Source organism: Spodoptera frugiperda, chromosome 30 (genome assembly GCF_023101765.2).
Source record: "Spodoptera frugiperda isolate SF20-4 chromosome 30, AGI-APGP_CSIRO_Sfru_2.0, whole genome shotgun sequence".
Lineage (NCBI taxonomy): Eukaryota > Metazoa > Arthropoda > Insecta > Lepidoptera > Noctuidae > Spodoptera > Spodoptera frugiperda.
The window spans coordinates 7,109,720-7,127,042 of record NC_064241.1 but is presented as its reverse complement, the minus strand read 5'-3'; the positions used below and the strand labels follow the sequence as shown (position 1 = coordinate 7,127,042).

The 17,323-nt window shown below is 34.5% G+C and overlaps 1 protein-coding gene across 31 annotated transcripts in view; it reads right to left on the bottom strand.

The window, feature by feature from the left end:
- The window catches only part of LOC118269872 (uncharacterized), a 73,745-nt gene that overhangs the window by 52,959 nt on the left and 3,463 nt on the right, over positions 1-17,323 (bottom strand). For 6 of the 31 annotated variants that reach the window (XM_035585216.2, XM_050707063.1, XM_050707076.1 and 3 more), the window contains one exon: positions 15,316-15,381. In XM_035585216.2, the coding sequence (XP_035441109.2) occupies positions 15,316-15,349 (34 nt within the window). In that variant the 5' untranslated portion in view covers positions 15,350-15,381. Of the gene's footprint in view, positions 1-7,320; positions 7,750-8,108; positions 8,266-10,741; positions 11,233-15,315; positions 15,382-15,577; positions 16,096-17,323 lie in introns of those variants that run through there. The other 25 variants (XM_050707074.1, XM_050707069.1, XM_050707071.1 and 22 more) reach the window with 16 other exon arrangements.

Here is a 17,323-nt window from a genome sequence, read left to right as displayed (position 1 = left end):
GTGTCTATAAATATATGAGGGAAAAGCAATCCAATAAAGTCCTACGTAATACGTCGTGCCCCCAAGCCCCTCCGGCTGTTAATCCTTCAAGCTCGTAACTGAGTTTTTCCGGTAAAACACGCGCTGCGTGATTCATCGAGTCATTTTGTGCGGTGCCTATATTCTCGCTGAAGAAAAACCGTCCAAGTAATATTTTTATATTATCCTTCTAGCCTTATACGAGTGTTGTTGTTGTTGCCTCGTCGATCTTGAAATCGATTCTAAATTCAAACGTGGGCGGACTTACAATTTTGGAAAGTGAGTTTTGTAAGATGAACACTCTACTATAATACACAAAATAAAAGAGTAACGCCATTTCGTTTCATATACCTGTTTCTAATCTAATCGGCTGGAGATAATTTCTCGGTATGTGTTTAAGTAAAGTGATTTTAAATTATACAAAGAAAGCGGTTCATGCTATGTTGGTTCTTAGTAAAACCGCTTCGTCTCGTGACTTGAATCATTAAAGGGTGGGCGAGACACTTAAAAGTATGAACATGTAAGTGACAAGAGGTGCTACAGTGAAGGGGGAGTTAAGCCGAATTAACGTTTCAAATTAAATGAGATTTTAAAAGATTATATTCGTAATAATGTATAGGTACGAAGTGAATTAATATTCTAATATCTCTACCATATTGCGTTCTATACAAACCATATTAATGTTTTATTTTGTTTTCTATTCGGTTAAAAATATGTTATGAAGAACAAACTGATGTAACTCTTAAAAAGACTTAACTTCGACTGTGTGAAATATTTCAGATGAAAATTATGCATATAACAAGCAAATATAAAGCAGCAAACATGTCCAAAAAGTAATAAACATGCGTTAACATTTACATAAAGTTTCGCTTTAACATTGACGACTATGGTTGGAAGCGTTTCACTTAATGAAATCTGTTAATTTCAACAAAATGTACGTTAGTACTAGCTATTTATTTCCATTAGCGAACAGAAAAATAATTAACATTACAAAAAACAAACATTAATTTTATCAAATGAACTACTCATATTAATGGTCGACATTAATCGCCATTTTTATTCTAGTCATTCGAATTCGCTTTTTAAATAAATTTGAATTAGCATAGATAAATTCTGTGGGTGTAATTTGCTTTACATCTTGACCGTGTTTCTTTACATGATTGCCTAATGACATCAGACTAATCCAAATTTAAAATCCACTCAACGAAATGAAATGACATTCGTAATTTGAATTTGGTGGTGTTGCATTGTTGATTTTTTAAGAACGTATTTTATATTCGAATTAATTTTATGTTAAACTGGATAGTAAAAGAAAAAAAAACAAACAACTGTCAATCAGTAATTTATGGTGATGCTTTTGTTTTATTTCTAAGAATGCTAGTTAATAAAGAAGTTCTGTGGTCTGATTGTGGTTTTTGTTTTACTGGGATAGAAAGCAGTACCTATCTGTGTATTAATAATTGAGGTCGTGGCCCATCATCGTCATCGTTGTAATAAGGTTCATCAATATTCATTCAATAGTTTTTGTAATGGATATTAAAACTAGTTATCATAGTAGTAGTAAAACAGTTTCGATTGACTTTACAAATCTAGTTTCGTTGTAAGCTCAGACACAGTTAAATTGAAAACAAATCTCTTGCATTTAATTTAAATGAGTTAATAAATTAAGTAAACATAGCAGATGCGGTAATCGTATAATTTTTCACCTGGTTTGGAGTACACCTTGTGTGTGTAAAGTAAGTATCACGTGGAGTTACGAAACCATATTTGGTACTGGACACATTTCATGTTCGCCTTATCTTGATCCATGACATTTCATTCGATTAAGTACGCGTGAAATAATTTAATTACCTTCCTTAATTAATTCTTGACTTGTATAAGAGATGGTTGTTGGCTATCTCTTGTTCTAGAAACAAAAGGCTTCTTAGGATTATTATGTTCACAAAGGAGTGACATCATATTTTATTGGGGTCAATTTCATTGGTCATATTTTGTTGGAATTGATATTAATAAAACCAAACAACTAAAGTGTTGGTTTTAATTGTTGGACATAATTATATCAACTATAAGCTATGCCATAACATTACTGAACTTTTTAATTTCTTTTTTATTTTTACCATTATCTCCCAGTTTGTTTAAAACATCTACAAAGAATGTATCAATCATTTTTAAAATCAACCTTATGACTCATCTCCAAATTACTAACATACACTGACGATTGTTTGTTTTGCTGAATTCCGATACCTACCAATGTTGATTTTCGCATTTTTGCACAACAAAAAGCGTATGAATCAGTTAGCACGGTCTTGTCAAGCATTTATATTCACTATAATGCAATACTTTATAGACGTGAACTTTTCGCCTGAACTTCACCTTTAAACGTAAGGTCTGTAGCTATAGAAAAGGATATATAACTATACATAAATACTATGTATAATGATACCACGAATTCCATGCGTCATTGTCACTCGACCTAAATAAGGAGTTACCTGATGTTCTTTATAACCAATTCTGCTAAATAAAGATGTCCTTACTAAGGACTTTACGCGTTAAATTCCCTTTTTATTGAGTTAATATTTCTGTCTTTTAACATGCTTTGTTTACATAGGACTATCTTGTGTGGTCACCAGTCTGAGGGTTTGTTTACTCTAGGATGCCTTCAAAAACCTATCTTAGATAATTTTCACATTTTTATGTAGCTCACGTTAAAGTAACTACTATCCTCAGTAGCCAATTTTACTCTTAGACGAGTATAATAACAGCTTCAGTAGCAAATTCTGCTAATAGACAAGTTAATTGAAACAGGCCATATAAAAATAAAAGGTGTGACGTCATATTATTTCCATATATCTACATAGGAAGTATACTAGTCTACCATCTTTAAAAGGGTCCATATATTTCCGTTACAGATGACAGATTGGCGAGGAAGTGCCGCTACCATTTGCAGTATTACTGGCAAGGTGACAAGCGTATTACTCTACTGACTTCATAACAATTTATTATAGTTACAATGAATGGCCCTACTACAGGTTACATTTATCATTTTACAGACACAGCACATTAAGCTATCCCAAATTCATTAATAGATTTGCTACCTTATTGCATTGCAATTCAGTTGAAAGTCTTTTAAAGAGTTTTGATAGCTTGGGGTACATTATTGTGCTGTCTATTTAATACAGTGTCTTGTACATGTACAAAAAGAAGCCGATGATAATTCCAGTCAAACGCAGCTCCGTTTAACTACGGCATGTCTAGCTAACGTCTGCAAATGTAACTGAGAATAGAACATGTTCAAAGCTAGTCCGTAGAAGTGCTGAACATAATAAGGAAACTAAAGTTTATAGTAATTTCAACAGCCAATGGCTGGATGCAAAATAGTGGAACAGGAAATCGGATATTGAAATAGTGTTTATTGAAATGCGCCAATGCTTGAAAATCATCTGGGAGTATTAGGTAACGAATTAAGAGTATGTGATAAAATTCCCAAATTACAATAACACTACCAACCAAGCAAAACAAAACCTTTAAGAACTTTACGATAACAACTTCTTCGTACGTATATGATTCAATATTTTTACCGACACTTACGCAACTAAGTTCCATAGAAAAACACCTAAAATACGTAATGAATATCTACAAGAATACGATGACGTAACTAAAATGTGAGTGAACATAGATAAAACGAATACTTTCCCTATTTAAGGTACTTACATACGTACATCAAAACTGCTCGCGTACATCACGCAACTTGACGAGCTAGTTGCTATTAAGATGATTATCTTTACTCGATTGAAGCGAAAATGTACGCACATACAACGGCATCAAGTATACACGCATCATTAGCAAGGGTTAAATGAGTTCAGACTCCAGATTCTTTTGTTAAACCGATCTGATACGCCCCCTCAACGCCGCCAATATAAGCGAATGCCTGGAAACACGGTCCATTTTGAAATATCTCAAAGTTATCTAAGGAAGCATCACCTACATTCATTGTGTTCAATAGAACGTCGCTCTAGTTCTAGACAGAAATGATGGATTTAGTTCAATAGACACGGATAAATTGTAACACGAAACCAAACGTGTTGACTGACAATAGAGACTGGTCTAATGTATTGGTCCTACATTGAATTCGTCACGTTTGCCAATAAAAAATATCTTATAAAATCTCATAAGCGGATTTATAAACAAAGGTGGTATTTAGGTAAGTGTATAGATACGAGTATAGCCTGCCTGTGTGTAGTGATGGGGAGTCACCTGAGTCAATACTTATTTGTGTCGCATTCAACGAGGAGGGTGGATCGTGAATCGATTGAATAAGGAAGCCTCTCCCTGCGAGGGTGTCAAGGGTAGGCTCGCAGACAGCCTCGAGTAGGTAACTGACGGCTCTTATCACGGCAATCTTAATGAAGAATGTAAGCCTTATCGTTGATCAAATACTTGTCATTACCATATAATGAAAAAGTATAATAATATTTTCTTTGCTAAATCTCATGGTCGCGTGTTTGGACAAGGTCAAGATAAGTTTTATTTCAGGAAAAAATATGATTCTTTATTTGCATGTAATCCATTACATGTAGGACAAGTTCAAAATATTTATAGCGAATGTTTATTGTTACTAATTTATTCACATTCATAATACTAACATTGATAGCAATCGGTATCGCATAAATTACATAAAACAATGTAAGACGTAACCTAACTCTAGTCACTATTCTGAAAATAAGTACCTGCCTAGTTTTGAAAGACAATAAGTGTTTGTTTGTTCGCCACTGATAGAGTGATTGAAATACTGTTTAAAGCAATTCGAAAAGGTTCAATGAAATGAAAGGTTGTTATAAACATGTTAACAATAACAATATAACGCTGTAATTAACAAAATTGTGGTGTCCAAAAGAACAATGGGAAGTGGTTCTGTAAAGTATAAAAAAACGTTTGCCATGTATTAACAATATTGTTCGACTAATGTTCACATTTTTGTTGGTTTACTACTCTGGGGGCTACACATACATTATGAATCAGTTCTTGGTATTGTTGTTCTACACAATGTCGGGGCTTAATTCGGTTATTTTGTCATGGTAAAACAGCTGACACGAAAGGCTAATATGAATACAAACCGATGCTATTGACATTCTAATCTTGTACTTCCTGACGGATGAATCAGATGCTATAGGTGACTACTTCATAACTGCGTTGTAGGGTTATAATCCTGGAGCTGCGGATTACCTAGCGGGTTTACCGGGGCTCCGGCTCGAAAAGCAGAAGTAACGGATGATTTTTAGTCAGTAAGAGTCTGTCACTCCCTCTCGCCTCGCCTAAAGTGGGAGATGTCATTGGATGATTTTCCGTAAAAAAGGGCAATAATCCAATGACTTATTTAAAAGAGATTTATTGCACTTCGTCCAATAAGTCCAATTAGACAACGATTGCAACAAAGGCTGAGTGAAACAGTCAATTAAGTTAATAAAAAAACAATCACAAACACTGCCAGTCTGGCCTTTAAGTTAAAAAACGACTCCAATGAAATTACAGTAATTGTCTGCTGGGCTTGAACCGAGACTTCAAAAACAATATTGTATTATTTAGCATGTAAATTGAACATTTTGGTAGGGTAGGGACAATGCACTTAATGACAGTGACCCTTTTCGTCGTGATGGTAAAAGAAAGAACAACATCAGCGGTTTTGAAGCAACAAATATTGTTTTGGTTACCAAATACTGTTTAGGGTTCTGCTTGTGAGCGGAGAGCGGTGACATATTCAATAGACATAACATATGCATACAAAGCTGTTTGCATTCAGATTCACATGATATTTATTTCGTCTCCCATACGGACCGCTATGCGCCATATGGAAGACGTTTTATTGTAAGTATTTGTGTTCGTGATGAAACCGCGCCCGACCTCGTCCGACAATTGCCCCAACGAGAGGACAGCTCAAGTCATCGTAATTTAAATCATTAGAACGCTTTGAGCCTCAATTCTCTGCTATAATCCGACGACTCTAATGACTGTGCTAATCTTTAACGCGTTTGCAATGAGCCGAAACCATTTCCTCAGTACCTGTATAATTTAGAAGTGGTCACAGATTTCTCTGTTGTGCTATACTACATATTAAATGTCATGGGTCACAGTTCTTTGTCCAAGTTCGATCGAAGTTTGCCAATTGCTTGAGATTGGTCTAATTTTCTCGTCGATTAGTCAATTTCTTTTATTTGCTGATTCCCTGGTACCTTTTGTGTCTTGATTACCAGATTGAACATAAAGTCTTAAATTTAACGTTTGATGATATTTTTTATTTTGATGGTATTGGTATACATACCGTGTTCATAAACAATTTTGCCAATTTTTTATTCTTATTCCAGTTTCATTAATTATGCTAAATTATTTTCTAAATCTTTTCTTGTCTGCCAAGTACAGCGATAAAAGTTATTGTAATATAGCTAGATCGCCATGGTTGATAGCTGTGATAGCCTATCGAACAGACACGCGTGGAACGATAAGAGTGTGCGACTTTCTACTTATATTTTTCTTACGATACAAATCAGCGTCTGTTGTGAGAATATGCTCAAGTTAGTAATTTCTCAAACTTTTATTTAAAGTCTTTCCATGTTTGTTTAAAGCCTTTAAGTGCATTACATTCTTAGAGTTCTTTTTAGCATACCGACAACTGTCAATAAACAAGCACGTACCGAATACAAAACGTTGTTTATGCAACAAAAAGAAACGTTAAGGATGTGAAATTACCGAGTACCAAAACAATATAACAAATTACCATTTCACAGACGACATTCTACTTACTAGTTTTGACACTTGTAAAGAACAATTCTTACGAAAGTTTTTACATAAGAAAAAAACGTAAGCCAGTGAAATTTGACTTTCTTTAATAACAATAGCGTGTTAGAACATTTTCATTGCAATTATTAGCCGTGCCTAATGTGACTACATCAACCACTGACAATCAGACATCATTCTTACGACATCGACAGCACCCGCATGCAGTGATGCAAGTGCTTCATTATTGTATACTATGGGCAGTTTCATTATTTTATAATGTTTGTTGCTATAAGAATATTATTCAAATACCAAAATACATTCTTGATAATCATCAGGTGGCAGAGGTAGGCGTATGTACGTAGGTAGGTTCAAAGGTAGATAGAATATAAATATATTTATTTAATTTACGGATGAATTAAATCACGAATGCCAATTAAGGACCCCAAGCGTACACATTATCTGTTAGTTTATTAATCTAATTGGATTAATTCTTATCTCTACTGTACAGATACTTATTTATCAATTATTTACCATTCGGGCGAAAATCTGAGTGTGTCTTGATCCGCATTTTCTTTTCTCAATGTATCCTTTATGTAGTGTTCGAATAAGGTACACTATCGCAAATCAGGCACCTTCATCACTATACACTTCGACACATCGAGGGTAAAAACACCTCATATTTCGCGTCTACGATCGATTTTAGGAATATTACAAGTCAGAAAGGATACAAGTTACTTAGAAATATTTAACAACCACTTTTCACATTGTTTTTGCACGTGACAAACACAAGTAAAGACACTGCAAGTGAAAAAAACCGAGGTTACAATACTATATTGTTACAAACTAGTCGTGCGCGTATCGCTTGATTTGACAGCTGCGAGCGCGCTATCCCGAATTCCCGGTCGGAATATTGGATGAATCGCGTGAATGAGCGCGGGGCGCGGGAACGAGACAGCGAACGTAGTGAACATAGCCACAAGTGACAGGGATCGCGACGGGAACGGGACGGGATACTAATAGAACGGGATTAATTGGAGTACACTACGACGGGATAGTTTTAACACTTGCGGCACATTGCGCGGAATGCAAACAGGAAAATAATGCTTGGATTAAGGAATGTGTAATCGAAGCACTTGTATATAATTTTTCTACGCTCGCAGCCAATTGTTAAAATTGCAGCTGTTTACGCTACAGAGAATTTCGATAAGAAACATTATAAATTCGTGACAAGGTCTTCATGTTAATCAGATCAAGCAGTACGATGCACAAGTAAATGTAATAATCATAGTATTGTATGTTCGAATAAAAATAAAACTGACGTTGTTAATCGGATCACGATCACAGCACCGCCGTGTAAAGCGTCAAACGCGCAGGCGCAGCGCCCGTAACTGACGTACGCATGCGCGCCAACTTCATTCCGTAGATACGTCACAGTTTACCGCCAGTCTCTCAAAAGGTAGTAGGGTGCATAAATAATAGAAGTAATACCATCTGTGGTAATGGTCAAACTTACACTCATAACGCACTATTGTATAAATAAATGATAAACAGATGTGACTTGGATAAATGCGGCGCGTGTTTGAAGCATTAGGTACTTATCTTAAATAAAATGATAAAAATGTGGCTAATTGACTGGTTTTATGTATGCAGGTCTAATGAATAATTCATTGTTAACAAATGCATGAAAATAATTATTGTTTTATAATAATTATACGATCTTTGAAGGCTAGATTAATTTGAATGTTACTGAATTTCAGTTATTCACAAAAACATAAAAAATAAATATATAATGACTACCTTTAAAAAGATTTTGCTGGTGAAGATAACAACAAGGGTCTATGTATGGCTCTGTATATCAGCTTGTTAACTACACAACTAACTTTGACTTACTGCAGAAATTCACAAAATAATCATTCTAAAGTCAACAGTCCGCTATCTCAGAAACCTTGTTTTCTTCAAATAATTTCAATTTAAACATGGACTAGTATATCATAACATGACATCAGAGCTTTTAATCTTCGAAGGGGTAGGCAGAGGTGCACATCACACAATGTTTTAATTTACCCATTTTTTACCAGTTGAGTACGTTAAAAATCTAATGTAAATTGTAAAAAGACGTGAGGGAATTCCAGACAACCTCAATATCAAACATAAATTGAAAAAAATACGAGGTAAATAGAGTAAGTAAATACCAGATCATATTTGTATCAAACAGAGTAACACCGGATAGCTAAAAACGTAACGGTATGTTCGCCAAATCAGTCATATTACAGAGCAAAGTGAATGACCTCGCAAATCGAGACACTAATGCGGATTGCCTGTTCCTCATTCCCATACTTCGTCTACAACCATACGTTATACAGTTAATTGTTAGTAAAACAGTGTCCGACACTAACACTTCTCCAGCTATAAATTAAACGTGAAGTAAAACTATAAGGCTCTGAGAACCGCAATATGTCTAATGGGCGTTTCTATTTGAAGGTTTAGTCATACTCGTATTCATATTGAACTCATAACTATTTCCCACGTCTTTTCCTCAAAGGTATAGGCAGTAGACAGGTCTTACTAGGCAATTACTCTGTTATTGTATCCAGACGCAGAAATCAACATAGGCGTATACAACTGTTTTGAGAAATTGATGGGTTTGTTGCAAAAATATGCATAATCGACTATTAGGTTTAGTTATTATGACTTCATTATTTTGATCAGCAAGAGTGGAGTGATCACCCGATGGTATGTAATCGGCGTCGCCCGTGGACAACCCTAGAAGAAGTTACAAGTGCGTTGCCGGCCTTTTGCGGACTTTGGGAGTGAGTCTCTTCTAAAATTAATCGTCAACTTAGACCTGTACTTAATTTTTTAGCCATTTGGTTAATTATTTTCGTAGAAGGTTTATGTGAAATGAAGAATATAATGTTCCTTTTGGGAATCATACACATTTTGACGTAAGTAATTGCACCGTTTACTGAAGATTACCGTTGACGTCAACATGTAAATTTTGAAAACGGCCCTGACTGTGAAGTGCCTCTTCTAGCCGGCTTTTTCGCCTACACTTAGCTCATTCGGTCAAGTATTCGTCATACGTCCTTTTAGTGACAGACAAAGGCACGAAAGCCGGACGCAGCAAATGTATTGCGAAATAGATTTGCACGTAATCAAAAGAATAATAAACTCTTTCATTAAACTGTCGTTCAACTTCCGTCGTGTCTATAATCTTATGATTTATTTATTAGAAGTTTAAATGACTAATGAGAGAATTAGAAATTTTAATATGATGGCCTATAAAAACAACTTTTTAGAAGTTTTTAATGTGGAATTCTTATGACAAGCAATTAAATAGGGCTTATAATGACAAAGTATAAGAAATTATAAGCGCAACTCAAGGTTTAATTTCTCTTCTCAACACAATGTGTAAGACATATTTTAGAACTAATAGTTAAAAATAAATATTCTTGATCAACTAGCGCCATCTAGTAATAATAATTGATACCAACTGCAATCTACTCCGTCTTCGATCAATACATATGTCAAACGATGCACTTACTACTTAGTTGCCTCTGTATCCCACAGATGTCGTTAGAAAGGATTTTCTTTTTGTTTTGAAACCTGACACTGTCGTACCACTTGGCATCCCACGTGTGGTTACATCATGTAGTAACTGATGACCTTGGCTAGACAGATAGGTTGAATATACAGGGTAACGAGGGCGTTTAGAAATAAACAATGAATAAATGACTAGACTATGTAGTACTGCTATTAACACCAATATTACTATCGGTGCATAATGTCAACGATTACGTCAACATCACCTGTCACTTGATTTTGTTTTGATGGCAAATTCAAGAAATACAAGATTCTATATGAACCAATGACTGAAATTACAAAAGTTCCCCGGTAACTTGAAGTTAGATGAGATCAGAACAGCACTTTATCACGGAATTAAAAACTTTACCTTGCCGTCTCCTCTTTTTCCGAGGTCTTTTTCTGCGCTTCCGAGTTTTTCTGTTCCTGGGTTCAAATTGTTCCAATTCACAATTATTGTGTGCACTTTTTGTCACTTCAATTATTTTACCAACCAAGCACAACACCAAGGCGATCATTTTGCACAGTTACTAAGAACTTTAGACCAGTTTATCTTTATCTACCACGTCTACTAAATGTTATCTTAGAGGCACTGTTTTTTTCTTTCTCTTGCTAATCTTTAGTTCATGCACTAGTTGTTTATTGCTTTGCCGTTCGCTATTGTTGTTCTTCAAAACGAGTTTGAATTTGATTTTTTGTACGCGTTTATTTGAATAACACATAACCACAGCTATTCGTGTCCCTGAGCACTACACTAATGTTGATAGTTCTTGAATGCTCTCCAGGTTTATCTCTCGTGTGGGAGTAAGAATTGTTTATCGAGAGGTTATCACTGTTGTACAATGACGAGAGACAAACATATGACTGGTTCCATCTCGCGGCGACACTCCGGGAGCCTTGGCGTGATTTCTATATAAGGCTAAAAATACACACCACACACGTCCAATCATTTTTAATACGATGTTGCTGAGTGCACTCTCTACTAAGTTATTAGAATTATCGTCCATTGTTGTTCTAAGATTATTTTCTAACATACTTTTTATATCTTTGCTGGAAGAATTTGGAATGTTGCCACTAGTTACCACTTGTTCTACCGAAGGATTATAGAGAAATGCTGCTATGCAGTATGAAGGTACTCGTGGCATAGCGGTAATCACTGCACACTGTGAGCCTACGTGCTTTCTATTCTGATGTGCTTTGCGTATCCAATTACAATAAACATTAATTTAACGGTGTCAGCACGTAGCTAATTAATTATATCAGCTATCAATATACGAGCAAACAACAGGTTAGCAGAAAGCTATGTAGTATGTACTAGTATAAACTGCTTGGGTGCATACAAATGACTTCAGCTGAAACAATTTTAGTTAAAAGCTTCATGATTGCCTTGTTGACAACAGTTGGCAAGCGTACCTAAGTACTTTACTAGTTTTATGTTTTATTTTAGTAATAGTTTAATTTCTTTTATGTTATTTGAAATAGCTATTAATAATAGCTGATAATATTAGTTCGCTTTGCAAGTTAATGAAGACTCAGTTTTCAGATTGAGTAAATCTTAATAAATAGGTATCTGGAGACTGCCCCTGCCAAGTCGCTCAAAAATTATTTTAGCGGTACGGCCGTACCATCCTTTTCTCAAAGCCATTCAGGCCAATTTCAACCGTCTATAACTTCGTTGTGGATAAAATTATTATTGAATAATATTATGAAATGTTGTTTTAATCTTCTCATCTAAGAAAGATATCATCTGTGGCCTGTCAGTGTTACACTTTTCTTAGGCGATAGTATCAACAGTCAGTCAATCGATAAAATCTTTTATTTGTAATGACGATGATGTTCCACTACAATATCTTCAATCTTCAATATGTTTATGGTTATTTCAATTGTATAGAGAATTGGGGAATATTTTGTAGTACCAGTATAATCCTGGATATGTATGAAAACAGAACAGAAACTACGTAAAGATTATGCTAAACCGAATAAACCGAGAAAATGAATATAAAAAAGCCTCAACGATGTGACATTTTTAGGTCGCTAACCTTTTAGATATTCCACTCTTCACTTTGAATGGATCCTTAGAGAAAAATACTTTTCACTTTACTTCTTTGCTTCGAATGGAAATCAAGAAACACCTAATTTACGGAAATGGCTCAAACAGACTTTTAATATGAATTATTCATTATACAAGAGGTTCATACAAAATTCCCAAAGACACACAAGTTTCGTTTTACTAACATAATTTATATAAAATCCACAATGTTCCATTTGACAGTGAAATAACTCATATTGTCGTGAAAATTCATTTTCAAACATCCCAGATTGTAGACGAGGCCTTCAAACATCACAGACCGCTGTAAGATTTATGCTACAGAGAAAACCAATTAACTACGTTTAACTAAGCGTTACGTCACCACACAACAGTCTGAACCGCTCAAACTCTATTGACAAGTAAATTAATATTTGTGAACCAAATAATTGCTTGGCAAGTGCAAATATTGAAGGACTACGGACTACGGAGTTATCAGTCGGACCCTAATTGAGGATAACTCGATTAAAATCACAAACTGATGATATTTTCTCCGCATCGATCCCTTTAATTCCCGGAGTGCTTAATTACATCACTTTTACATTAAGCCACCGCGGAATAAATGGGTAGATTCAGTTAGGGTATAAATTAGAGACCCACTTCACTTCGACGGGTCGGAAAAAAATGATGTCTATTTTTAAGGTTTTTTTGGAACGTTTAGGTATCTGTCTGCAGTATATAATGGTGTCATATATTTCAATTTCGTCTGAACTCTCTTTAGGATCATAAAGAATATGTTGCTGATCAAATCAAATCAAATATTCTGATATGTGAAGATGTTGTACCGTACCGTTGTACCGTACCGTGTATATGTGTGATAAAATAACGTGTTAAAAGTCATTTAACGTGCAATTAAGTAACAAGAGTTTTCAAAAGATGGATTATAAGAAAATTCCTGCCTTTTGTATAGGTAGGATGTTAATGCTCGTATGTAAAAACATTAAAATAATGGACTTAAAATGTTAAACACAGCATTTAAAACAAATAGTGTGTATTTGAACATAAAGTAAAGAATAAAGTTAAAATGATCATACATTTTCGTTTTTCAAATGCAGTTTTTCCTCAAGTATAATTATTATTATTTTCATGACGTCAATTTTTTGTCTCGAAAATTATGCTATGCTATATATCTTACTGTGTGAACAGTAAGATATTTAAGAACATAGTTTTTTGTTCCAAAAAGTAATAATCCAAGTATAAACGTATGCTAAAGACAAATTCAATAAATAACAAAATCATCATCAAGTATTATAATCTGCATAACTAAAAAATCAATGAAAAACGAAGCAAAACGTATAATTCAGTCCACGTATAATGGCGACGCGGAACCGTTCCCCGTGACATCCGCAATGGAATGCCTACATCATTTAAAGTAGACTTTAATACTGATTTAAATATTAAACGAATACTGAATACTGACTTGATGATGACAAATGACACAAGCATGACAAATTACGACCACCAAGCGAGCTCCAACAAGTCTTTTAGAGGCTCGTTGTTGAATATAACCGTAATGTATTCTTTGATCAAAAAATAGCATTTTAGAGGAAAGAAAGTGTATATTCTGGTTATTATATTTTGGAAATTATCAGTTATAGCACGGAATCTAAAGTTATGTTCAACGTTACAAGCAAAACATTTTTTTTTATATAATCCTTGTGTGTAAATAATGTTTGACAAACAGCTACATACTATGTAGAAAATTAACAATTGCTGTAGCTACTAGACCTACGATCTCAGTAAAATTATTAAGTTTTATCATTATCCATATCGATTTCTTAATTGGCAAACCAGCCAACTCCACATTTTGACATTTTTTTTTTTTTGTTAACACGTATGGAACAAAAGTTATGATAGAGTTTTAAGTATCTCCTGAAAAATTAGCTCATAAGGAGTTTAGCAGTTAGGTAGTTTGCCAATTAAGGTATCGATGTGTAAGTTTTAAGATTCAAGATCTGATCTTTCAAACATAAAGGGCTATGAGTAATAACGTACATTGTCTATTTAACTATTCTATGGAAGAATTAAAGGTTTGTTATTATGTTCTGTTATAAATAGCTAACCCATTATCCATATGTAAGTATTCTTGCGAAAGTTCGCACTCAACGTTGTTTATAATAGTGTCATTCTAATTGCGTGTGCGTAAAGTGGTGCGTATCGTCGAGTATGGCGCAAACAGAAAAAAGCTAAAATTATGAGGAGAACACGATTTTCACCTTACAAGTCCCATATGAATATTTTTGTTCAAGTAGGTCTTATATAGGTATAACGATTTAGGATTTCAAGGAGTACAGTACGTCCGCATTTCGTTTGCCATTTGTATTTAGGAAAGAACATAGATTTAGTTTTCAGCCATGCTTGTCCCACTGCAGGGTAAAGGCCTTCCTACCAAAGAACATAGAAATAAGAAAATTGATTTTCGTTTCAATTTTCAAGTGTTTCACAGTTATTCAAAAAAAATAGCTCTAGAACCTACCTACAACCAAACTCTTAAGAATAGTAAACGTAATAGTTTCAATACATTTTTATATATTATATTCAATAATTTTAGTATTGTGGTAAGTTACTATCGATTTGATTATAATATTACAATTTTGAAAGTATTTATTTAGTACTACTACTAAATAATTCCGATGAAAACTATGGACGGTTACAAAAAGGTTTATTATTTGTGTTTCCTTAAGCTACACGGTAGCATACGTGCCCTTTGAATAAATCATTCTGGTGCAAATGCTAAATGCGCTAATAAGGATTAGCGTGATTAGAGCATCGGCTCGTTCTTCAATAGTTACTCGTATATAGGCACGTACCTACTTGTTGTTATCATTACTATGATTACTAAGAAAAACTTCACTTACCCAGCATCCTATTGACGTCTCCCCTTTCAGTCATAGTCGTCGTCGACGTCTTTCATGGCTTCGAATCTGTAAGTACGAAACATGTATAATTAGCCACTTAAAAATAACCTTTCAACATATTTTGAGCATTCTATTAAACACTGCGGGTAAATATTTTGCAGAAAATTCTTAAAACACATGCTACATTTATCGCTAAAGAATGTCGGATTTTCCTCTTACAATTCTCGTTTAAAATAGCGTTGGAACTCGCTACAATCTTTACCTTAGTATTGAACTGCGTGCACCCCTTACAGCACAATGTGTAAGCACAACAATTAACTACCACTGACACCAAACAAAACCATACAAACTCACTATTCAACAATATACTACATCAACTTCATTTATACTGACTACTAATAAACACATTTTCACTTAAAACTTAATATTTTAGGGAAAATAGAAGGAAATGTTGTAAAGATTTTCCAGATTGCGATAGAGCCATGTCGCCGAGGGTTGGAAGGCGAATCTCACGGAAATGCACGAACTCTCACGATGGTAGCCGAATGCAAATGTTGTACAGGGAAGAATTTGAACAGCACTGACCCCTTTAAAAAGGATCTTTAAAACACAAAGTATATTTTAAAAAAAATATGTTATAAAAATTTTGGCAAAACCGATAAAATGTTTGTTATTGATTGATTTAACAAGTAAAACAAAACATAAAGATTAACAGAACTAAACAAAATATATTTGCACGGGGTAGCTCAATTCGTGCCTGCATTGAACGGCAACTACCGCCCTGCAGAGAGGTCGTCGCCGCTTCGCCATATTCTTTACGCATGCGCTATGGCACCCCTAGGGGTAATCACTAAATAGGTATTACGTATTAGGCGTGTTGCCAGCAAGAAAACTTGAATTTTACAAATAAAATGTAGAGTACATTTTTAAATTTAAGAAAAAAATATAGTGTTAAATAAAAATTAAATAAGTATGTTCTATATTTTTCGGTGTTGCTATAGGCTGATGACGTATGCCCATGGCGCATTGACAGTAACAGGTACTGGCTGACTGGACGATCAATACAATGACGTCACACCATTGAAGAGCTGGCTATAATATGGCTGTGCAGTTCGACTACAGAAATAAGCGGGTGATGGCTAAAAATAAGCACCTTTTATAGCTGTTACCAATTTAATTTCCCTTTAGGTTGTTAGATATCCTTTATTAGATTTTCAATTAAGAATGATGCTATTGATTTTAATATTAGGAGTTAAGAAGCAAGCATATAAAAATCTTATAATAATCAACTAGTACAATACTAATATCATACTTAGTTACAATGTCGAAGGTACTTATTACATCTTAATTTGAATAATTACATATTTATAATTATAAGGCTACACCTACATACAGTTAGTCATTGGAGCACAGTTGAGTTTGTACAAAAACATTGAGTAGGTACCTTATTAATTACCGGGTAAGTTCGGGTTATTTTGACCCACTGGGGTAACTTTGATCCACATCCTATAACCAATAGGAATCTAGATATATATTACTTTTTCATTGGTCTAAAAGTTTGGGTCAAAACTACCCCTAGGGTCAAACAAACCCGATTTTACGGTAGTGAATTGAAAATAAACATAATAGCAGTAAAATAATGTAAATATCAAATTAATTTAGTCATTTTTTTACACTGCAACATACTTCTCAGGCAAGAGCCTTCTCAGGCGAGAATTATTTAGAATGCCTTCAAAATCAAGAGTTAACAAAAAAGACAGTCCTTAGCGAAGTTAATTTCCAAGTGTATAAAAAGCTGTATAATTAATATCTAGTCCTTTTACAAAGAACCTTTTCGGAGGCGTCAAACAATGGTTGATACTCAACTATTCTAAGGCACAAGGCACATAGATTTGTAATGGATGAGCGTCACAATTGAACGTCAAAGGCTCCTCCAAGGTTATCTGGCTTCCTCATAAGGAATTCATCGGCATTCAATGAAGTACAATCAACGTCCAATGAGATTGGG